The sequence below is a fragment of the Chroicocephalus ridibundus genome, chromosome 8 (assembly GCF_963924245.1).
Source record: "Chroicocephalus ridibundus chromosome 8, bChrRid1.1, whole genome shotgun sequence".
Taxonomy (NCBI): domain Eukaryota; kingdom Metazoa; phylum Chordata; class Aves; order Charadriiformes; family Laridae; genus Chroicocephalus; species Chroicocephalus ridibundus.
Genome location: NC_086291.1, coordinates 19001050 through 19025880, shown reverse-complemented (window position 1 = coordinate 19025880; position 24831 = coordinate 19001050). Strand labels below are relative to the sequence as shown.

At 38.3% G+C, this 24831-nt stretch overlaps 1 protein-coding gene across 1 annotated transcript; it reads right to left on the bottom strand.

Moving 5' to 3' along the window:
- Nucleotides 1-1315: 1315 nt before the first annotated feature.
- BRDT (bromodomain testis associated) lies at nucleotides 1316-23978 on the bottom strand. Its single transcript, XM_063343947.1, has 19 exons — nucleotides 23787-23978; nucleotides 21446-21583; nucleotides 20580-20709; nucleotides 18298-18470; nucleotides 16791-17162; nucleotides 15619-15747; nucleotides 15240-15428; nucleotides 13856-14043; nucleotides 13484-13776; nucleotides 13260-13373; nucleotides 11596-11727; nucleotides 10673-10734; nucleotides 9285-9477; nucleotides 8445-8557; nucleotides 7000-7141; nucleotides 4772-4845; nucleotides 3819-4018; nucleotides 2278-2437; nucleotides 1316-1535 (listed from the first exon to the last, which is right to left on the bottom strand). The coding sequence occupies exons 1-19, from the start codon at nucleotides 23976-23978 to the stop codon at nucleotides 1467-1469; spliced, it is 3063 nt and encodes a 1020-aa protein (XP_063200017.1). The 3' UTR covers nucleotides 1316-1466.
- Between the last annotated feature and the right edge of the window lie 853 nt (nucleotides 23979-24831).

The window sequence follows — 24831 nt, the reverse complement described above, 5'->3', positions numbered from 1 at the left end:
AGCACTAGCTCATCAGCCTGCTACCTGAGAGACCAGGCTACCATTTTTAGGCATGCTTTAGCTGTCATTTATGACTTTAGATGCAATTTGTTTCCTTTCTCTGAAAATCCTTGGTTTACTTAGTTGGGTGGTCCGTGGCAGACCCTCACCACAACACTGGCAGTGTTACCTTCACTTCCAACAGCAATCCAGGAGCTCGACAGACCAGTGGTCTCCATAGGGAGAGAGAGTTTTGAGGGGGAGGTTCAACTAGATTCAGTGGTCTCCAAAGCGGCATGTGGGAAGAAAATAGTTAATACAAACCAATTTTATTTTTTTTTTAATTACAAAACAAAATAAACTAACTAAACAAACTTAAACACTATTTAAAATGGTTTTAATTTCTGTTTTTTGGGGTTTTTATAAGGTACAAAATATATTAGTACAATAGAACTTCATATAATTCATAAAAGAATAAATATACACGTCTTGGGGGTGCATGCTTAAATTTTTTTACTGATGGGATGCATGATGAAGAAGGTTTGGAAACCACTGAACTAGATTATTTCAAGGGGGCCCCTTCCACCCAACATTTCTGTAATACACATTGTGTTTTGGTATTAATTCTATAAAACAGTATTTTATTAGTCCAGTACTTAGCGATGTAGGGTTTTTACACTCTGGTTTCTAATTCAGACAAGTAGCCCAACATTAATAAAATCTTCCATTAATCAGAAAGTCTTTCTAACTGGAGCCAGAAGTGGGATGTTTTAGATAATTTCTTTCTGTGAAGAACCAGAACCCATTTGGCAAACATGCTTGCACTCTTATCCAAATATTATGTTAACATGAAATACATTAAACAGAAGATCAATGTGACTGGGCCTTAAAAGACATGAATGTATACAGGATTTGCTGTTGAAATTACAGAGTTCCAATAAAGGGTTTTTTATCATCACAAGTAATGTTACACACCCTTTAGAAATTATCACTATTATAAAAGTCTCTTCACGGTCCAGATTCTGTGCATGTCATACTAAAATGATTGTTTTAATAGGAATCACATAATTGACAAGACCGTGGGTTAAAGTAGTTTCTATAGGTGCATAATTAGTATACTATGACTCAATACAGTCAAATACAAGAATTTGGCCATGCTTGATATAACAGATTCTCAAGCGTTTCTGAAAAAAAAGAGATTTAAAAACATGAGAAAAAAAGTCAAGCTTATATATACACAAAATAAAACTAATCAAAAGAACAACTACGTTCCACTCTAACAGACTAGATTACATATATTGTAAACAAACAGCAAAAAGATTTTGTGGTGCTTCAAGTGTCAATGAACAAACTTTTAATAGTAAGCATTTTAGAGGAGCTTACATGTCTTTAAAGTGGTCTTAACATTTAAGCTTGTAACTAGTACATTTTCAAAGTCGTACAGTTTGTAGTAGCATTGAAGTTAAGTGCTATATGAACTACAGCTTTCACTCAAGGTATTCTTCAAAAGATGCCATAATATCACTCTGCAGATTCATATCAATTGTACAAGCCATCTGCAAGAAAGCAAATCAGTGCATTTTCAGAGCAGTCGGATGCTAGTTAATACTATGCAGGTCAAATATAATACAGATTTAAGAAAAAAAAAACAACCTACAAAGCTTCTTCCCCAAAAGTGTATGCTTCCTCTGTTATTACAAGTTTGAGTATGCATGTTGTTGAAGTCCTCTCTGAAAAAAGCTGAATGGGATGAAAGCCTCTGTAGACCTTATCCGAATCTAGCATGATCTCACACTGCAGTTCTTATATTCCATTGTACAATATTATGAATTTAAAAAAAAAGTTTAATCTAAAAAAATGGTAGCAATTAAAAAACATTTGTTACCTACACCAATAAAAACCGTAAGTCGGTTTTAAAGAGGCTCAGTTTTGATATTTCAGACCAGAACAGTATGACTAGCACTTTTGTTGGCATGGAATATGTTGAAGAGGATAGACAGCTTGCAAGCCTTGAGGTCTGAAGTTATTAAAAGGGCAGGGACTCCCCTTAAAAATTTGATTTTACCATGCAGTTATTCTAAGCTTGTAGGAGTAATAGGACCAAGCAGATAGTTTTTCATATTCCGCCACTTGAAGACCTACTTTGAGTTTCCTATTTCATTTTCTGGAGTAACTCTTTAGGTAGCATAGTTCTGTTGTTTTCAGTCTTCAGGCCCTTTAACATAGGGACCTGAGCTAAAGTTTTTTATTCTCTGCTAAAGTTGAAACAAAATCAGCTGGCAAGGGTCAGCAACTTACTGCTTCTCTCCTCCTGCGTTCTTGTTCCATTTTCCTAGCCAAGTTACGGTCTTGAACAAGAGTATGTTGTTGAGCTTTGGGCAGTTGTTTGCTCTTTTGCTCTTTTGGGGACTCACAGTCGGTTGCTACTGTGGCATCCAACCCTGTGCCTTCACAACCCCTTTAAAGAAAGGAGAAGAGATTGATATAGGATAAAAGTTGTTTCTTCTTTTTCTTCATAACAAGCCTTTGCACCTGAAGAGAATTCTGCAAATAACTTAAATCAGCGCATAGTACTCAAACTGTGGTTGTTTTACATGTTGATTCATAGTAATTTCCCTTCACAAGGGGCACGGGCTCACAATTGTTGGGCTGTAGTATGATAAGTTTTCCTGTGTTCCATTTCCAATCTATATGCACAGGGGATTTATATACACACTATGCAAAGTTTACATGCACTTTCTTTGACATACACATACACTTAAATTTCTGTTACTTTCTTGGCCCGTGATGTTTTGCTTCTACCTTCTTTCTCTTCAACTAGTTATTCAAGTTAGATTTCACTAACTTTAGGCAAGCATCTGTAATGTCTTATTGCAGAGCTACGCGTCCAGTTTCCTCCTCGTGGAAACCTGTAGCAGCTGAAGGTGCCCAGATTGTTCACTATATGTTCTGAACACAAAGTGTACTCTCAAATCTCTCAAATGCTGTGTTTATTAAAATCATACACTCCAAACAAGTGGCCTATTCTAATACAGACAGCAATGAGCAGGAGAATTTATGAACTGGACCAGACCTATGTTTCACAGGGTCAAACAGACAAGGGGAAAAAAAAAATAAAAAAAAAAAATCAAGACTACTGAAGAGGGAAATACTACTGAAAGAAGAGTTTCAAAAAAGTAGCAAACAACAATCTAAGATATTACTGCAATGCAGTAATTAGTAGGCAGTCACATATCCCACTCAGCATAATAATAGACCTCAGACTGGGATACATATGTGGGCAGTCACTAAAACAGTGGCTGCAAACAACTAGGGAAAAATACTACAGCAGTAGCTTATTCAATATGTTTGTCTACAGCAATGCAAAGAATTCTGCTCTCTGAAGTGGTGCACACTGCAATTCCTTTAGCTACGTTAATACCAAATTCTTGAAGACTAGATTATCCTGCTTCCTCTTAGGATAGCAATAAAATAGAGATTTTCCTGGCTACAGATGCAGGAAAGTAAGATACTGAGGAGAGGTGCGAATTCTGGTCATGACCAGAAGAATTGAGTGCTCCAGAGGACAAAAAAAAAAAAAAAAAAAAAAGGGGGTGTCCCTGAGAAGTGTATTTGCTGAAATTATACTGATTTGGAATTGAAATTATACTGATTTGCAAGAGAAAGAGCCACTTCATCCATGTTGGATGTGCAGTTGTGCTTGGAGTGGTACAGTTTCCCCCCCCTCATCTGACACATGGCAATTACCTAATCCAAACCACTTGTTCCTGAATAACTAAGCCACCCAGGACCATACAAGCAAAAAATAGAATAATATTTAAACATACGCAGTTACAAACCTCTCTTTTTCCTGAGGAAGGTTTTGCGGTTCCCTCTCAGCTTGCACCAGAGGCCTTTTTAACTCCTGCGCTTGCCCACTCCTCTTTAATGCTGCCTCCCTGAACTGTTTGAAGCTCTCAGCAGATGTTTTTATCGGAGCTGGAAGCATCATCGTTTTACATAAGCTTACCCAGGAATCTGTATTCTTAAATCCTGTATCCTGCAGTTATTTGAAAAAGGAAAACATGAAAGAGGCAAACTACAACTACTAATCATCCATTTTCTGCTTAGTTCTTACATTAGCACAATGTTGTTTTGACTGGAACTATTTGGGAATATCTACAACAAAATATCCTTCCTTTGGCAGAATATTAGTACAAATACAGCAAAGCAGACCGCAATGTTTCCTTATCAACTTTGAGAGTCTTTAGCAATATGCTAAAAATTGTTAACGTTTGTAGCTCTTCTTACCTTTACATCCAGCTCTCCATTTTTTTAATTCCAGAAAACATGACTTCACAAGACTGAGCTTATGCAAGGCCCATCGACAATATTTTAATATACAGAACGTCCATCTCATTTCTGTGCATATCCCTTACATAGCAATGGTTTGGTATTAGGCTTGAGGGGTTTGTTTGTTTTAAATACGTGTGTTTTTTCCTCCCCCTGCCTAGTGGCATTTTCTTCACACCCTAAGACAGCGTAAACCTAGCATTCTTAAGAAGTACTGCTTCTAGTAGAAGGTCGTATGTTTATGAAAGAGATCAGAGCCCATAGATTACATTTGTTTTTTTGTAGTACTAGAAACAGGATAAATCTGTACAGGCTATAACAATGCCCAAGACCTATCAGACACTAAATATTTGAATTATAAAAGACCAGATTTTCAGAGAAGATTCCAGGACAGGGCATTATTAATCCTAGTGAGTATACGCAAGCTTTTCTCCTCAAATAGGACTTGAGCAACACTTACCTTTCTTGGAAGAATTTTGGATTTTGGCTCTAGCTTGTTTTCACCATTAGGTTTATCATTAGGTATACAATGACCTGATGGAAGAAAAAAACCAAGATTTTTCGCTCATGTTGATTTTATGGACTATGCTTCCTCAAATTTAAGTGATAAAAATTTAGTCATTCTAGAAATTGAGTTAAGAGTTTGCACTTGTCTCCAGTTTGGGGCAGGGGAAGGAACAGTTAAACTCAACTCCAGATGAAAAATTAACTTCTGGTTAATTCTAGGAGAGGTCCCAGCAGAATGCCCAAAAATTTTGTTCAGAAAGCCAGCAATGCCAGCCTTCACAGAACCTCTCATTGAGAGACACTGCTTTTTAATCTGAAAGGAAGCTTGTGGTTACCAGTTTCTTCAGTTAAACTTCCTAACAAGCCACCATTGAATTCAGCAATACATCAAGCCTGCAGCCGTGCCATCAGAGGTGTCACAAGTCTAAAATCAAGATCTCCTTGTTTCAGAGATGCAAGTAACCTCACAGAAATGCCTGAGACAGTGGAATCCTCTACAAAATTCAATGAGTTGCTCTAAACATCCAACTCTAAAATGAGTTTCCCTGGTTTGATCTAAGTAGATGCATCTAGGACTGAGCGCTCTCTACACTTTCTATCAATAGATTACACCCCTACAAGAGTTCCAGAGTAGCAAAGTTTTTGACATTTAAAAAACCAAAAGCCAAAATCCTGCATTTTGCCCCCTTCCTTCCAGTTTTCTACAGGAATTAATCGTGGAAAGGTTAAGATAACGCTGAGCACAAGTGGGGCATGTATCATTGCAGGAACAGTCAAACACCACTGTATTATGGAAGGGGGCATGTAACTACACCCACATAACAGTGTTAAAAGCTCTACTGTGCAACATAATGCTGAAGTTCAAGTATACTCAGTCTCATAACTGGACAGTACCAATGTTAAACACAGGAGCTCCTTTACAACTGCCAACACAACTCTCCTTTGAAAAAGGGGAGAAGATAGAAACAGTATAAATTAAATGACAACTTTCTTTTTCTAATTAAGAGGAATAAAGACTAAGCAGTAAACAATTAAGTATGGAAGGGAACAAGCTTTCCCAGTAGTTTTGGCTATGCTTTTTTTTTTTTCATGTGAATATTAAAACAGTGAACTTGATTTGTTCCTGCTTGTTTTCTAGTCCTTTAACGTATTAAGGTAACACCAAACATCTTGATAGTTACAGTCATGCAGTACACAGGACGGGAATTCAAGTTTTAGGCAGCCTCAAAACTTTGTAAGTGAAGATCATTAGTTGAATCCATGGAACCCATGTACCAGCTCCAGCTGCTACAAGTCTAAAGAAAGGGGGTCAGTATGTGTATGGATAGGTGTGTTAAGACCATGAAAATACTAAATAGAACATCTTGGAGAATTAAATCTCAATTTTTAGAGTTGCTTTAATACAACTCAACTACCCAGCATTATTCTTTGGCAACAATTAAAGAGTTAATCAGTGAGACAGCTGTGCCTTTTAATTTCATCGAGTTTTCAGAAGCTTGTTCCTACCCCTGTCCAAGCCCATACAGGTACTGTAAAGAGGAGAGAGTAAAGGAGAAACCAAAACAAGCATGTCTGGCAACACTAGGCTCTCAGCAGGGATGTTCAGTGTTCAGCTCAAAATTCTTTACTTTGAAATATGTATCTCTATATGAAACGCGGCTTTCAGAGAACCTGTGTTCTTGTAATAATTGCAAATTTGTTCCATGGTGAGAGCCTGTTTAACATTCCTTTACTGTCAGATCCTTGTTACCAAGAGCTGGAGATGGTAACTCAATACACACAAAATGCCCTGGGAAAAGAGCTCCATGAAGCTTCAGCAGAAGACCGCTTTAAGGCCAGTGAAGTCCAACAGACAGAAGCATCAGTTCTGAGACTTTCTGTAAGACTGGGTTACCTTTCTAAATTTGGATAGGTAAGTTCTTAAATCAAAAAGTAATTTGCTTTATATATTTTAACACAGAACAAGAACCAAGCACTCATTTAACTTAACTTTTTTTTTTTTAAAAAAACAGCAAATCAAAAAGAAAAAGAACAAACAAGGGAAAGCTGTGCCCCCTACATTATTCTGCAAACTGGTTAATGTACAAGTGTTCAGTATTTTATTTCTTTAAACCAGATTCATGTACATTTTTAACTTTGCACCCCGATATCAGTTACAGTTTTCATTATGACAATACATACTTTGTTCTTGACTTATGGATATTGAATCATCAGTTCTCTCACTGGCCTTGTTTTGAAGTTTATTTGATTTGTCTAGATGTATTGCTTTCTCAGCTTGTTTGCTCCAGTCAGCACTGTCAACCTGGGAAGTTGAGTCAGATACCTAGAAAAGAAGTTAGACTTCAAAATATGTTCCGAAATGCTAAACACATGGATTCTTATTATACAGTAGCAGGATTAAAGATTTAGAAGCTTAGAGCAGTAAACTGTTGCAGCTCTAGCTTCTGTAAACACCAGGGAAGAATTAGATTTCATTCATATTATGGTAGTCAAAGCAAGTTCTTACAGTGACACTTCAGATTTAGAACATGAACTGCTCAGAGATCCCAAGTGATGGAGTAGGTAAAACAGAAGAAACCAATACAAGTTCTTTAACCCTTAACATGGTACAGCATGACAGAAGTTGGCTTTTACTGTTGTAAAGCCAGTTGCTCTGCTCCAGTTTATGGATGAGGGTGAAGGGCAGCTGTATTACTTCAGTTCAGTGTTAGTTTTTCCTCTGTGCGAGACTGTGTAGTAACCCCCTGGAACAGGGGAAGGTGTTACACAAACCTGAATCTCATAAGATATACTACTCGCTGCCTTTGGATAGTGGACACAAATGGGAAGGGGCAAATTGCTCTTCTTCCTTTCTTGCAGGACACATTCTTGTGCTTATAGACTCAAGAGGTAGTTTCTATCCATTTCAGAAAATGAAAGCTATTAAAACCTGGCTAAAGCAGCTATGTTTGAAACCATGTTGAGAAAGATAGTTAAACATCTTTAAGACGGAAGAGATCATGCTGCTGCAGTAACATCAATAACTTCCTTTGTAACTCAGAGGCCCTTCTAACCAGGATCCTCTTCAAGAACATATTAAGACAGAAATCAACAGTACCTAAATATTTCACAACCTCATCTATGACCCTGAAAGCCCCAGTTTCCATGGCTTTAGGAACAGGAAGAAAAAGTAACACACTTTTCCAGGATAGCCTCTAGCCGTCAGAGTACTACTGAGCTTAAGATTGATATTTCTAAAAAACAGGAACATATAAGCTGCCCATCTCTTATGAAACTGTAGATTTACAGGGTGGGCTTTTAACACGTAAGTGTGCAAGGGTTACTTAAATTTAAGCCATTGCACTGAAAAGAAATAAAACAAGCTTTATAGTACATTTATAAACTTGATATATTGTTCAGCCAAGTTATTTCCTTTTGTGTTGCAGTCAACAGGCAATGAATTAACACCCTATTAAAGGATAAGAATCACTTTGTTTATGACAAAAGTTACCTAAAACCCCACTAAGTGGCCGCCTTTGCATCAAATTCTAGCTTGGAATATTATATTAGATATAATTTAAAGGAGTAGGAACATGCTTTAAAGAAGTTATTTGAAATGAATACATTGGAGAGAAGCACGTATTCACTGCTGAAAGAGCACGTGTGCACTGGGTGACAGAAGATGGATTTGTCCTTGGAATAGTCTGAGGAGTTTGATAGTCTGGCACATCATGCAGAACGGATACAGCTGAGATTAATCCTGAGAAAGAAGTAGTGTATGATACCCCCTAACATGCAAAGTGCAGTACTACATCTCAAAATTAGGTCACTGTTTAGATCTGTGGATTAACTGGATATGAAGATATGTATCCTAGCTGCACAGTTTGAGACAGTTATTTTTAATTAGGTTTTAATTGATTTCTCAGTTAATCAGCTGCCAGCTCAAGCTGCCTTTTACCAAAAACTCAGAACCTCTGAAGTTTTGAAGTGAAGAATAGCTCCTTGGATCAAGTTTCTAAGCAACTTAATATTTGGTATGTCTAGACACATCAACATATCACAACAGCAACCAATTCAGAGGGCCTATGGCACCAAGCCGTAAATTCAGCTAATAGGAATTTCAGACATGAACTTGAGCGGTGGTGATGGGTTTAATCATCTAATTCCTACCTTAAGGTGTTCAGCCCTTCCTGTAACGCTAGGTTCATTAAGGTATCATTTTCCATCTCATTGGAGGGAGGCCTGTTTTAATGCTCTTCTGGCCCACCACAAGTGCCCCAGTAATCTGAAACCCTAACCAGTCCTCAGTGCCACCACACTTTTATTTACATCACACTATTTATAATCCATAGCCTGCAAGAACTTTTCCTATTACCTACTTGATAACCTCCAAAATCCCAAGATAATCTTATTGTGCAGTACAAACATTAGTTCTGCTATCCCTTCTTTCCTCAGCATAGCCATGCTTCTTGCCATAAAGATGTTACCTGAGGGAGACTGGAAATTTTGTTCTGATGGTTTAAGTGATCTATTCTGTAAAGGCTGAAGCCTCTGCAGTACATTGGGAGGGGGCTGCTGCAGTTCAGATAATCCATGATTTTGCAAGTTACTAGTAAGAGATGAGGGCTGTGCTTGCAGAACAGCATTGCTGGATGTCCTCTGTAAACACAGCGGTATTCTCTAGAAAGGTATTGCAGTAGTTAATACAGACAAATCTTAATTTTTATAGCTATTTGATCCCCTTTCCCCACTACTGCCCCATTCCACTGTTCATAGGATTCAGTAGTTCTTGTATTGTGATACTAGTCTAGAATTTTCTAAGAGTTTAGACTACAAAAGCCCATGAGGTGAAGTGCACCGCCCTGGTCTGATGGGTACAGAGAACAAAATGTAATGTGAGGATTTGAAGTATGACGTTTGTTGTTACTCAAAGTCACTTAGGGGCTGTTATAAGTGACCAAACTGAAGCTTAATTCCTATATCCTGGTTTCTCAAGATTATTGCTGTCATTTTGTCACTGCAGAGACTGCACCTTTTAAGCAAAAAAAAGGTCATTGCATAATTCCTCCCCTCAGTCTTTGTTTTATGAAGATGCAGAAGGAGCAGCTGAATAATAAATTTGCAGCCTAGTTTCCTGTATCCAACTAAGCACTCTAAGTGAAAGCAAGTCTATTGTAAGAAGGAAGGCTTCGCTGAGATCTTTCTTTGAAATCTGAGGTCTCTATCTCTGGTAGCTTCAAGAGAAATTGTGAAAGGCAGCTAACCCTGACAAAAATTAACACCCACTGTATATGCAGGAATACAGCAATTCAATCTTAAAGGCATAAAAAATTATTTCTAGATAAAACTGCTGTTGCTTATAATAATACCATAGCAATAAGTAATATAAAGTATCCTGAAAATGACTAGTATATTGTACAATTTATTTATTTTCGGGTGTAGAAGTGAGGTTATTCACAGATAAAGCAAAAAATATTTAAAAATATTGAAGTGAGGTTTGCACTGTTTATTAGGTCAATTCTATACTCAAAGATCAAGTGGGAAAGGATTTTCTCTTTTGGGGGGTGGGTGGGGGTATGTGGAGCATTCTCACCCTCTCTTCTTTTCCCTTCTCTTTCACCCAATGCAGAATTGTCACGGTGATTGTAAGAGGTAAAAGTCCCAGGAGTTCTCCCAGTACATCAGTTTTTCTACAGATAGATAAGCTACTTTTAACAAACAGCCGATTTTACATCTCCATGTAAATCAGTCCTACAGAACAAGTAGCACTGAAGCCATATTCATTACTTCCTGATAAAGTTGTGTCATTTCCAGCACCAACATATGTAATGTTTTTGGCCTAAAAGTTGTGTTATATCCATTCCAGTTAGTTTACCTTAGGCTTTTCCATAGAAGTTGGACAGTTCTGCCTGGTTCCAGTCTTTTTTGAGCAGGTTTCTGTAGCTGTAAATATAGAGAGGTAGGCAGAAAGAGGGGGATGGAAAAAAAATTAAATCAGTCATTCGCATATGTTTCATTATTCACACATACAAGATGTGAGTTGCAGTTATACCTAGAGAGCCAAACCTCACAGTGAAAAGGAACATTCTTATCTTGAATGCTTTGGCTTCAGCTTGATGTGTTTAGAGAACTTCTCCCAGATATAAAAAGAGACCACCAAGATTCCTGCAGGATCAAGGTCTTTGCTGCCATCAATGACTTCTCTGTGTTTGCTTCCTCACATTGCAAAGGGTTGAGCATTCATCTCATCTTACGCTGTTACCTCATACAGATATTTACTTTGTAGGCCTCCAGTCTGGCAGATCTACTCTGTCCTAGAAAACTGTCCCTTGAACAGATTGAGAGCTTAAGCACCAGAGTAGGCTTTGGCTCTACAGTCAGTGCTGTTAGCACTTTTGTCCCTCAGCTTAGGGACTAATCCTTACCCACAAGGGAAGGCACCCTTCATGCTGCATACCAGAAGGTGAAAATAAAGTAAATCACACTTTCAAAAAGGAATCAAATCCACAAGAGTAAGCTATAGCCCAATAGTCAAGTTACAGACTTCTTGCTAGCTAGTTTTGGTCCCTAAAGTTTTTCACCAATAGGTTGAGTGGATGTTGTAAGTTTGTCTTTTTTTTTTTTTTAAACCTACAAACTCAGTCTGAAGACACTTGTTTAATAGCACTGAAATTGAGCCTTCAACGTGGGGCAAACCTATGAGGGTAACTGAAGTCCTTGGTAAGCATGTGGAACAGGAGATGGTAAGTGAGAAGGGAGATGTTTTGCCTACACAAATGCAAAAGGAAGCTTTCTGACCTGATTCAGAGTCACTACTATCTGAGGAGCTAGAACCACTGCTAGTGCTGCTGCCAGAGTCTGAGGAGCTGCTGCTGTTGGTGCTGTCGCTTAGTCTGCTTGGTCCAATACTGCACTCAGCATCATTTTCAACTGCAGGAGAAAAAGAAAGGACTTAGAACAACCTGTAGTGGAGCAGATTTCATATACAAGACTAGGATCAACCTTCCTAGGTCTATTCTCCCATATAAAAGTTAATCTTCTGCCATTTCCTTGTCCACTGTCCGTTTAGCAGTAGATTTAGACCTTTATAGAGGAGCTAGTTGAATGAATGAATTAGCCAAGGAGGAGCTGTAATCACACAACTTAGAATCCTAAAGTAGGTTAAAACTGTGCTGTCTTAAGATACAATTCAAGCAATTTTCCCCCATAAGTTTTCCTGCTGTCAGAGCCTGTTTCCTTGCATATTGCTGCTGCCAGACTTGCATGCTGAGGCCTTTATCTATAGCCAACTCTCCTCTTTCCCAAGCCATATATACTCCAGAATTGTCATCTTTCGCCACCTCCCCACCATCTGACTATTTTGCATCTGCAGGGTTGATTTAATTCATTTTATAGTGATTTTGCAGTCGAAAAGCTTTTTCAAAGCATGTTGCTCTGATGGAAGACTTGAAAATGAGAAACTCTATGGATACCTGTTTCCCTGGACACAAGTCTTTGTTAAGTACCAGCTTGAGCTCTCCCTTTTAAACAAGCTAGTTGCTAGTTGTAAAGATTTCTCTGTCCTGCCTCCTCCCTCTCCCACAACACATCCTTCACAATTGATTTCAGCTGCTGCTTTAAGCTTTTCTTTCTAGAATCTTTTCAAGCCATCATGCCTACCAGACAGGAAGGCTGTTGCCTGAGCTAATACTGGATGCAAGCCTGTGTCTTGCAGGGATGCTTCTATCATTTCAGTGAAATGGTGTTACATAGGAGCTTAATAGATATCCAATAGAGGACAATAATAGCACTCACTAGTTTAATGAGGAACAACTTGTCCTGTAATAGCAACATCAGCTGCATTGATCTGTTCTCAGTCCCTGATGAGAACCAGCAGTAAGTGTAGACATGCTCAAGTATGTACTGACCTTCTGGCTTCGATATTGAAATGCATTATTGCCTGAAAAACTGAATTGATTCTCCTAAGGCACTTGCTTAGGACTAAGGCAAAACAGCACTCCTGTCACTGAGGCAGAAGTTGTACTAGTATATAACAGCATTAGCAAGGCTGCAACCTAGCAAGTACGACTAGAGTTTGTTATTCTTGAATCTAAGCCACAGAAAGTGAATTGCAAACAAATACATAGACTGTGGGACACTCCTCCCCCCATATGTTTTCCTATGCAAAAGAGAAGGTGTTCAGTGTCCCTTAAGCTTTGAAGCTGTTATCATCTTTACCTGTAATAAGAATTAGGTGCAAAAATAAGGAAGATGTTTTAGACAGGACAAGTAACTGACCGAGTTTGCTGCTGTGACTCCAGCTCATTCAACATAGGAAGAATCTTAAGACCAGCAATGGGAAGCTTAGGACCTCAGCTGTTCTGAGGAGAAAGTCCCCAGCTGTGTAACAGTACATAAAATGGGATTCTCCCCTTGGGCTTAAGCTATTTGTTGCAAATGAATGAAAGTAAGAGTCACATTACACTTGAGATTCTCCTTCTTTGGGTTTAGTTGACCATTGACATCCAGTAGTCTCTTCTCTAGCTCCTGTTTCCTCTCAGAATTAAGTTGTTCTTTTGACTGTGCTGTTTTTTTACCTGCATGTGAAACAGAAGTTAACATTGCAGCAAAACAGAAAACAAATCTAGTTGCTTTTTGTGTATGGTGTGGTTTTTTTTTTTTTAAAAGCATCATTTATGCTACATACCCTGCTTCTTTCTTGGTTTCTTCCTCAAACAGATTGCCACATATTTCTCTAGTTCTCTAAGTGTTGAAGCCTTTAAAGTTTCAAAGTCTATTTCTATCTCATCAGGGTCGGAGTTCCTCAGTGAAGGTTCTCTCGACTGTATTATGTGGACTACTTTCCCAAGCTTATCTCCAGGAAGTTTATTTATGTTCAAACTCAACTGTCTTTTTTCATCATAATTCATAGGCTTGGCACCATCTTCATCTTCTGACTTATGTGCCAACAAGACCTGCTGCATGGTTTTCTTTGACTGACTGCAAGAAAAAAAAGTAGTGTACTGCAGTAACAGCAGTTTAAAATAATTTGACACCCACACAAGTCCCCCACGCTTACATGTTTAAAGACAGCTTTTTCTTAGATTTCTTCTTGTGTTTTAGATTTTTCTTCTTTTGAATCAGGCTTTTTATTTTGGCTTTTTCTTTGTTCTTACTTTTCTCCCTTTTAGCCTTCCCTTTTTTCTTCTTCAGTCTAGGTAAATACGCTCTGGTCAAAGTCCGCAACCGCTGGTGAACAGCTTTAAGCTATCAAAAACAAAAAATAAAGTGTGGATAATCTTATGATGAACAATAAACTGGCCCTAAATATAACAGAGGATTTGTTGCATCTGAGCTGATATTAATAGGATGTTTGCGTTCCAAATGAGGTTTATTTTCCAAGCATCTTACTATAGCATGGAGTAGTCACAGACTATGTATATAGAAGATGCAAGGCTATTTATTTTATGCAGACATTTCTAACAGCATGTATCTTCTAGCATCCTGTGAAGAATAAAAAAGAAAAAAGCATCAATGTAGGAGTATCCAGCAGCTTCTCTTTAATTTCAAGCATTTGGGAAGCATGTAAGTGCCTTATTAAGGTTGGACCTTTACAATGTTACTCAGTTAGGCTAGTGGGACTGGGCTTGTCCATCTTCAATCCATAAACCCCAGACATTTTGCAATATGAAATGGCTAGTTAGGTCTTTCTCTGAAGCTGTTAGTATGTCCCAGCACAAGTTTGTTGAAACCTCATAGGAATTAAAAGGAAGACGGACAGATGAGGAGAATTAGAGTTCAGACACACTGAAATAGGTCACTATTGCAAAGGCAGTCTTGTAGACTTCTGGTTGTCCTCATGCCTATGTTCGTAAGTTGATGATGTATATGCTACTCTGACAAATGCTGAAAGCTAAACTGTCCCTCATTTGACTAGCAGAACAAATGCTAGTTTTCCCCATAGTTCATAGATACAGCAGCAGAAGGTTAAAGCATTATGTTCAAGCAAGAGCAAGATCCACTCTTAGCCAGTGAAGCAAAACCATGCTTCACACTAGCATGAGATTCCTTCTTTTTTACTTCATACTGAGCTTTCTGAAGTAGAATGTAATGACTTGCTTTTGCATGGCTCAGAAGAAACCGAGTGGAAGAAGAGAGCTCTTCAACCATATGAAGGAAATGCCATTGTTAGAAGAGTATAAACACTAAACTATTTGTGGAGTATCTGGATGCTCTCATTATACCACTGCAACACAGTTTTATTTTTTAGAAGTTTGAGAGTCCTCTGAAGAAACAGGAATAAAGGAATATCTTCCAAACAGGAATAAAGTTCTGCATTAAGAAAAAACAAATGTCTATAAAATCTTTTAAGTACTGATTCTTGCTGCTAAGCCTTAGAATGGACAATTGCAAGTAGCACTATCAAATATTTTAAGTCATGCAGATTGAGTACTAATGCTTACTTGCTCCTGAAGCTTTGCAAGGTGCACTGTTCTTTCCTCTTCAGAGTCTTCAGATGATTTTTCTTCTGAAGAGTCATCATTAGTGCTGTCACTGGAATAAGCTTCTGTCATTTCTCTTGTAGGCTGTGGCAGAGGAACACTTGAAGCAGGTTCATCAGGAATCTTGGCAAAGTGCATCTCAAAAACATCCTAAAGAGTTACAGCAGAGAGGTCAGCATGTTTTCCAGATTTCTAAAGGCATTACGAAGTTGATCCTTGTTTTCTAGAACTACACGGCAACACAGAATTTGGTAGCATTAGTGGATGCCACATCATGGCATGAGATGATCCCAAAGGAATCGTATACTCTTTTTCAGGTCTGACTTGCATGATAACTCACCTGTAGTTTTCTTGCCATAGCAACTATTTCATGGTCTGGAGAATTATGTTTGTAGTAGCTCATGAACATTAATCTAACATCCGTAGCAAATTCTTGTATATCTTTATATTCAAAGTTATCCATTTTCTTCTAGATGAAAAGAAAATTGATGCATGTTTAGGGCTTAAAAGTAGAGAGCATCACCACGAACTGGCAGAGAGGAGGAACAAGAGTTTTGACAGCCAGTATCAGGTTCACCTTGTATCAAGGATAACGATTATTTTAAGAACCATCATGAAAAGACCCACTTCTTATTTCAACATTGTCCCTTTAACAAAGTAAGAGAATTTCCTCTTTTAAACAGATTTGCTAACTCTAATTGCTGTAAGGACTTTGTAGTACTAGTTTCAGCAGTAGGTCAAGACAACAAAATTTGGGTGATTTTATTTGGTCATGTACTAAGCACTTGGTTTTGATTCTAAGCACGTTGTTTATACAAAGCCTATTTCATAATTTATTGAGTCAAAGTAATGGGCTAGAAATTGGGAAAGAATCTTTGTATTGTGCAAGCCAGTCTTCAAGATAATTCAGTAGACTGTTGAAATTCAAGCCTCCTCACAAAGGTGGATCTTAACTTGGGTAAATACCTCAAGCCCAGACAGATGTGCTCAGTGTTCATAAAACACTGGCCACATATCACCATCTAGAAGGGTTTGTTTTCACAGAAAATGTGAAAGGTGTCACATAACTATCCAGTGTTGAGGTTCCAAGGCACTTCACCAAGGATAATGGGATTCAGAGAGATGCAGAAGCTGACATTACAGAATTGCATTTTGTTTTATAGAGCATTAGCAACAGCATTGTGTATACACACTGAAAGATACTTAACGTGCAGCCTGCTTGGAAGTACTGCATGGATATGGTAATGCTCTCACTGCTTACATTAGCTTGTTCAACAGATAAATAGATTAGCCGCTATACATACATCAGTGAGACTCAGAAGACTTTTTCAGTGAGCTGTGGCTTAGTTTGTTGAGAGAGATAAGTGTATATGGTTTTTATGTCCATTATTTCTTTCAAATGAGAGGCAGCTTTCATGACACCTTTTCAGCTAAGACTATTAACATCCAGTCATTACACAAGTTATTCAAGCAAGCATACAAATAGTCCTGTTCCCTCTGAAACATACTTACTTTAATGGTTCCCAAGTCTGTAGGACATTTGGTGGTCCCTTGGTTCTCACCAAGTGGGAAAGATGCAACATCTACAGGTTTCAAGAAAGGCCATGCATATGCTGCATGTTTCTTTGAAAACATTTCTTTAAGTATTTCATTACAGTGTTTTAGTTGTTCTGACAACTGAATCTTTTTAAGAGTTTCAGGTGACTGTTGAGAATCTGGCAAGTAGCTCTTCAGAAGCTTGTTTGGTATGATACGTTCATTTTCACCTCTGCATGCTTTAACAGCTTTTCTTTCATTAAATGTTGCAGAAGATTCACTGCTTGCTGTGAATATTGAAGCAGTAGGAGTTGTAGTGTCAGCCTTCCTTTTCACACCTTTTTTTGCCTAGGAAAAGAAAATTTTACAGTGTAAGATACAGGTATCCAAAACAGTAAGAGAATGGTCAGCTTTCAGACTACACAAAAAAATATCTAAGAAGTGCCAGAACTTTTACAGCTATTTAAGTCAGAGCAGAATGTGGCACTTCCACAAGTTTAGCTGAAAACCTACAAGGCATTACAAGATCAGCACGCCAAGCTCAATCTTAGATGTAAAAGAATGAACAGGGTGTACTCCAGGTCAGGTTGTGGTCAGTTTTTAGCCATTTGAGAAGACTGCAAGAAGCTGTTAGGTTATGAAGTTACCACAAGATGACTGCCATGGAAGGGGAAAAAGTTACTGCAGTTCATTGTAAGCCTAGTTGAGGGCTTTATGTACAAGGTTTATCTCTATTTTTCTTTAACCTGGGTGGTATTTAGTTTGGAAACAATACAATGTGTGCTTTGTAATCAGTGTTCAGACTCTTCAGTAAAGTGTAAATATACACTGTAGGAGAGCCTGGCACATATGCCTGTTCCTCATTGGAAGAGCAAAACCAAAACTAAGTCAATACAAGAGTGTTTATCTGATAAAAACGTCAGATGTTCACATACAGTTCAGATTGCAGTTAACAAGAATTTACTTTTGTGAGCTGCGAAATCCTTCCAGGCTAGATACACAACATTTAAGCAAACATGGTATTTTGGGGGGAATCAAGAATTTGATTTACATTGAAAACATGAGAAGTTATTAAATAGAACTTAGAAAGAGTTTTATTTTAATACTAAAACCGTTATCTACACCTCAAGGAAAGAACAGTTTCTACATCAAGGTAAAGCCTGCAGGAGTATAGTAGTATGCTTCAAGAATAACCATCTTAAAGTTCGCTTTGTTTCTTTGAGAAAAACATTTTAATACCACATGTCTAAGAAAAGATGTACCAAGCAGTCATCCCAATTTCTGCTTAGTTTCTAGAATTAGTACTGGCCCAGTTATTTAGCAGAGACCTGGAAGGTTTAATAGAGATCTCTTACTGTCTTCTATCACAGTGGAAGTTTTGAAAGAGATATTGCAATACGCATGGCTCCTATGGTTTTGCCGTTAGTGCCTGAAGCGCCAATTTCAACACCTTTCTTTCTGAAAGTTATTTGAGGAAACTTACTTTTGTTATAGGGACTGCAGTTGGCATTAAAGCAGTCAGCTGAGCTGCAGACAAAGGAGCTAGTGTAACCTGATGTAGCTGTTGAGTCATCACTGGAGGCTGCTCACTGCTTTCAGCTTGTTTCTTCTTTGTGCTTTGTTCATTTGAAGTACCAGGGTTGGGCTGCTGTGTTTCTGGTTATTTTAAAACAAAGTTTTAAAGTTAAGACTTAAATTTTGCAGTTGATTTATTTCGTGATAAAATTGAACAGTTGTCAGCAGAACCACTCTTGCACACCCAAACGACACAAATAAATATAAAAGAGCATTGTTACATAGAGCAACATTGGTATCCTCCTCTATTCAGCATCATTAGCACCTCAGCCAGAATATCATACCAAGTTATGCGTATTTGGCTTCAAGAAGCCTGTGGATTAACCTCAGAGGGAAGATTAAAGGGACATCACACTAAAACCTGTACATCGTAAGAACTTTCTTGCCAAGAAGAGAATGAAGTGTTTTCTACATATACATAAAGATGAAGCAGCAAAGGGTTCATCAAACCGCATCATGAATGTTCAATTTTCCTAAGCATAGTTAAGACCTGCATATGATTGCTTAGTGATATTACAGACATCCATCACTGATTTGAGGACAGTTAAGACCAATGTTTTTCTGTATTCAATTTGGCTGGTTAGATTAGTAATGTTTTTTCCAGCTCTGTTCACACCTGTGAGTTTACATAACACAGTGTGAGTAACACCATGACATTCTCTGAAATGGAAGTCAGTTGCCTTTTTTTTTTAAAGGGAAAATAAGCTGTGTGTATAGATCTGTTTCTGAAGCCAAAGTCTGCAAAAGACAGGACAGAAATATTTCCTTGACCATAGCAGTATGCTCCTACTATCCAATTTAAAAACAAGTGCCTAGAACATTTCAAAGTTTGTACAAGCTGCACATTTGTGTGTGCAAAGGGAACAAGGGGACTTAAATAGCATTAATACCAGCAAGACTGTGTTACGAAAGCACCTCAACAAATTGTTGCAATCATTTGGGAACCAAAAAGCTGACTCAGCTTCCAACACATTTCTCAACAGAAATTTTTTCTGGGAGTCACTTCTACCTCTTCAACCAACATATTCTGCCAAGGCAATGAGTTGCTCAAGATTTTACTCAACTAAGCTAGTAAGAGCAGGAAGCCAGATGAGCATCCTCCTCTTCCTCCTAAAAATTCTCATGAAAGGACCAAGAAATACACTTCTCTTCCTTATCCAACTACTAGATCACTGAAAGGTAGTGTTGTTCCTCAAACATACCTTGAGGAGAAAGCTAGAGATCTATCAAACTGTAATACTATTTTGAAGAAACTTTTTTTTTTCCCCCAGATACTACAAGCAACAAGGACCACTACACCACAAACAGCAGTAAGACGAAACAAATGAAGTCATCAGGAGACCCTGAAGAGCTGTATAGTTGCACAGGTAAATAGGAGTATCTGTTAATGACCCAGTAAGAACTGAGCTAGCCAAGATCACTGCTCTGAGGCTGTCAGAAGGCAAATACTTAAAAGGAATCAGCATGAAGAAGTGGTGCAGCTCTTCCAAGACATATCTAACACTTTCCCAACAACTGACAGCCTTACCTTCAGAACAATTTGGAAGACTACCTTGGAGGTCTCCAAATGAACCCACTGAGATGCACATGTGATTCCAGGTGCTACGTAATCTTACTTCTATCAATACAAATATTCATTCTTTGGCATTCTTGAGAGCTTAGATGTAGAAATGAGTACTTTGTACAAGTGAAACAGATTATAAGAGCAATTAAAAAGATATAGGAAGTGAATGATAGTAATAAGTTGCTTCTAATCACCTGGCCCCTTGCAATTAGGCTTCCCAATGTTGCTTCAAGCACTTACTGTGTAATTTCCTCATAAGTTTGAGATGTCTTGAAAGAGTAGTCCTTTTTGTGGGCAAGAGCACTACATTTCACCAGAAGTTTGCTTGTGGAGCTATGCTATTACACTACTGATGAAGTTGTTAATTCTGATTTTTACTCCCTCTTAAAAACACTTCATTAGTAGAAAACAGGAAGTTTAACTAGTAGCTATAAAAAAATATTATGGCTGCACTGAATCTGCTAAAGCCTTATAGCAACATTGTTACTTGCTGGTATGTTCTGGGAAGAGCGGAAAACACCCCAGTTGCTCCAGAGTTGAGTTGTGACAAGCTACAGAGAATTCCCTATTTCCAGCTTTTTGCTTGTTTAATACGTTAACAATTTAACATCTAATACAGGCCTTACCTTCTGGCTTCTTTCCTTTTCTCTTTCCTTTGTTGAGAGTCACTAGTCTTTCTTCTGGTGGCATTTGGGCTATTTTCTGCATAAACACTTTTTCTAGTTCTTGGGCCATAAATACAATGTCATCACCAGGCTGCAAAATACAGTCGGTAACATTCAGAGTGAAGACAAGGCTGCAGTACTGGAGGGCTGCCTTTTAAAATAAACAGTCTACAGAATCCTGCTCCAACAGATTGAAACAAGCCACCAGTACCAGAGAGTTCTAAAAGTCCTTGCCATCCCTGCCCCCCCCCCCCACTCACTTGTATTCAAGTTGCTTCATTATTGAAATACTCTATCTCCCACTGTCCCATTGCACAGTCCTACTTGCTTTACATCCACATACTTCCCACAGTAAGGGGAAAAGGGGGCAGATCTGCAACTCCCTTACTCATTTCTACATTCTGAAGAAAGCTGCTGAAGCTTAAAAACACTAAGACACATCCAACAAACATCCAAGCGCAGGGAGTTATGTTAAACTTGTTGGAGGAGTGGAGCATGGCTCAGGGTGGCTTGCCCTAAACTTGTATAGCAGGTACACTGTGCTTGCTGTTCATGAGCTCTGCACCTAAAACCCAGGGATTTTGCAGGCAGAATCCTTCTGCAGAAAAGACTGCGTGCTCTGTTGTAACAGCAGGCTAGACTTCACTTACATGGCCTCAGTCAATCCTAGCAACAAAGCCCCCCCAACTTTTCAGAGAAAATAGTTTCAAGAAATCAGGAAGACATTGACTGATTTAGTGCAGGCTCTAATAACCATTTGCTTGTTTTAGACTTGTTTTTATTGTTCAATAGAATTGGTTACTGTTAAGAGGTTGGTTTTTGCATACCTTGTTATATATGTAGCAGTTCAAGAACATAGTTTTAAAGTCTTCAATGCATTCGGCAGCTTTTGTGTAGTAATTGTGTTCCAGACGCTTTTTAATGGTGCTCAAGTCCATAGGTTTCTTTATAATACTGTAATAATCCTGTGGTTTTGAAAGAGTTAGTCACAAACCAGATATCTTTAATATTAGGACATGAAGATTCTTACACATTTAGTTATGAAAGTTAAATTGCAAGAGAGCATTGCATTATGTTGAAAGGAATATTTTATTTAAAGGAAAACTTTCCCCTATAGTCATAGGTACCACAGAAGTAGGTGTTCAGAAACTCTTCACATCATATTTTCTCCTTGCTCTTTCATGTAACATCCACCATTTGAAGCCTCAAAGAGTATTTCAATAGGATCTAGAGCTATACTGGTAATAGTACTTATGAAAAGTATATGTACTTCTCATTTGTTATCCCAAAGGCATTCACCTGAAGTAGCAACTCCAGTTCACAGAACAGGGGGAGAAGCAGCCAGAGACAGACTTTGACAAAAACCGACTCAGTCACTGACAAAAAGAAGCTGCCAAGTTTTCACAGTTGCTGATCAAATACTTCATCCCCTGAGTTATATTGGCTCTCCTCTCAGGGTCAGTCTAGTGAAGATGTGGCAATATGACTGAAAGGCAGTTGGAATGGGAACTATTGTGACTATTTTAGTCACACGGCTAAAAGCTTGTGATTAGGAGCATGAGGCTGATTTCCTGCTCGCGCATTTAAGAAATCAGAACGTGAATATCCCCATGAAGTTCACACATACATTGTAATTGTGTGAAGTTACTACTATTTCAAGAGTCTTCTAAAGCTGTCCTAACAGTCTATTTTAGTGAAATAAAAAAAAGCAAAATACATCATAGTGCAGACCATTGAATTTAACAAAACAAAACTAAGAAAACTTAAATAATGCAGCTAATGATTAAGTATTGTGCATTCTGCATTTTCTAACACCTGGAGGAGAGAGGCAAAGGAGGCAAATACCTTCATTGCCCTTGCCATGGAGCCAGAGATTTTCTTGTTATTGTGCAGCAGTTGCACTAACACATACTTTTAGAAGTCAAGTGGCTGCCTTCGAAATCCAGAGAGGCAGAACTGGCCTGAGGCCAGCTGCAAATGTTGCTACAACTCTGATTGAATGATCCTTAATACTAACCTTAAGTGACAGTTCCTTCCAAGAAGGAAAAGGAGTAAGAAAAAGACACAGAAAGATTGTCACTTTGACTGTGCTTTTGGACAAACTGACCAAATGAGTTTGTCACAAGAAACAGCTGCAGATAAAGGCTTTTGTCTGCTCTAAACAGAACCAATGATTTTGTAGGAATAGTCTTGGAAATTTGAAAGAACTAAATAGAATTGCTTAAGCAGGGGGAGAAAAAAAAAAGAGGAAATAAACCCATCATTTTATTTAACACCTTTCTACTTTTCTACCAAGAGCAGTGTCTTCCAGGTCATTTGAAATACCATTGTGTGAGTAACCAATGTTCTCATTTGACCAAAAAAGCTGGGGTGATCCAGAACTGGAGCCTAAAGATACCTGAATTAAGACAATTTGTCACAAGGCATGTTCTTTCACTTTGTTACAATTAAATTGTAACATAAATAAAACCCACAAGGGAATACAGAACAAGTATTTAAGCATCAGATCTTCTATTTCCTAGAAGAATGTTCTACCACTGTGGCATGATGAGAACACCAGATCTCTTTTTTTTCCTTCCCTATTTTTGCAGGGACATTTAATTCCTCTAAAAACCTCAGAGCAAGATGCCAAAGTTGATTTGAAATTAAGGAGTACTACAAATGTAATTACTTCTATGCATCAAGCTGGATCCAGATTTGCCTATTTACTTTAGGGTCAATCAGATCGCTTTTCTGTCAAAGTATTTGACACCAAAAGAGGCTGGCTGCCTCCTATTAAAAATAAAAAACCTCAAAGGCAAAAGAAAATACTCATCGTATGCAGCGTTAAGAAATATGGCTAAACCAGCAGGGAGGTGGAAAGACGACAAAATAGAACACCAACATCCAGGAACTCCAAGAGGCCTATCTAAGCATTCTTATTATCCCTTAGAAATATTGATTTACTACAGTCTCAGACCAGAAAGAAAACGAACAAAGATGCAGCATTTAGTATGAACCAGAGAGAAAACCAGTTTTTTTGCAGACTTGGTTTAAAGAAAGCAGTTCATTTGCAAAAGTAGTCTTCCATGATCTGTTGGATCAGAAAAGACTCTTTTAAACCAACCTTAATTCACAAGTCCTGCAATACTTTATGTATTAATACCCCAATTCCAAAGTGGTTCTTACAGGAAGATTCAGTGCTGCTGCATCTACAGGCTGATGAAACGGCCAGGAAAAGTTGTGCCTCCACATGGCTTTCATGACCACCCTCTGTAAGTACTGAAGTTGGTTTGTTTGACAACCACTATTTTTACTATTTATGTATTCTGGTGGAGGAGGGTTAATAATAATAGAATGGTGTTGGCTTGGAGCAGACATCTTTAGCAAGTTTGTATATCCACTTGTTCAGAGATCTTCATTATACATCTAACCTGGGGAAAAAAAAGAAAAATAAAGAGTGTTCAGTGAAGATATCTAGATTTAATGCTGTTTACATGTTCACCTCTGTTTGTAGAGTGCCAGTACTGTAGCAACAGGTATACCTTCATGGTTTAACCAAGACATTTGTTTTACAGTACATAATAGGATGTGCTGGACCACTAGAAGTCAGTTCTTTAGGTTATAAACAGCTACATTTGTAAAGGCTTAAAGAGGAGGCACATTGAGATCTGCAAGATTTCCCTAGAAATAAGCTTCTCACCAGGGTTCACGTATCAAAGTCTGGGAATACATCCTCTGCCTCCTCCCCTCCACAGATGGAGTCCTACAGAGGAGGTTTAACCTAAGAAGCAGCTTTACAGCACACACTGTAAGTCTCACTTAGCACACAGCAATAGCTAGGTATTGCCTTCCTCATGTGTCTCAGTCAAGTCACCACACAGAAGTCCTACAACTGACAATAAAATGCTTTAGGATGAGTGTATTTTGAAAGAGTCCTTTTCATTTTATTTTTTTTATATTCACGACAGTACTTTCTGCCACCATGCATCAGCTTTGTTATGTACCAGAGGACTATAAAAGGTTGATTACCCTCACCAAACAGTTTTGGATCATTTAAAAGATACTGCAAGGAGCAACCATGGTAATTTGTCTTTAGCCAGCGCAGTGCTGCTGTGCTGGAACAGAACATGCAGGTACTTAGGAATGACAGAGGCTGTGTTTTAGGGTGCATAGCACCAGCACTAAGCTAGCCAAGACCTTAGTCAAGTATGATTACAGAAGTTACAGTCCT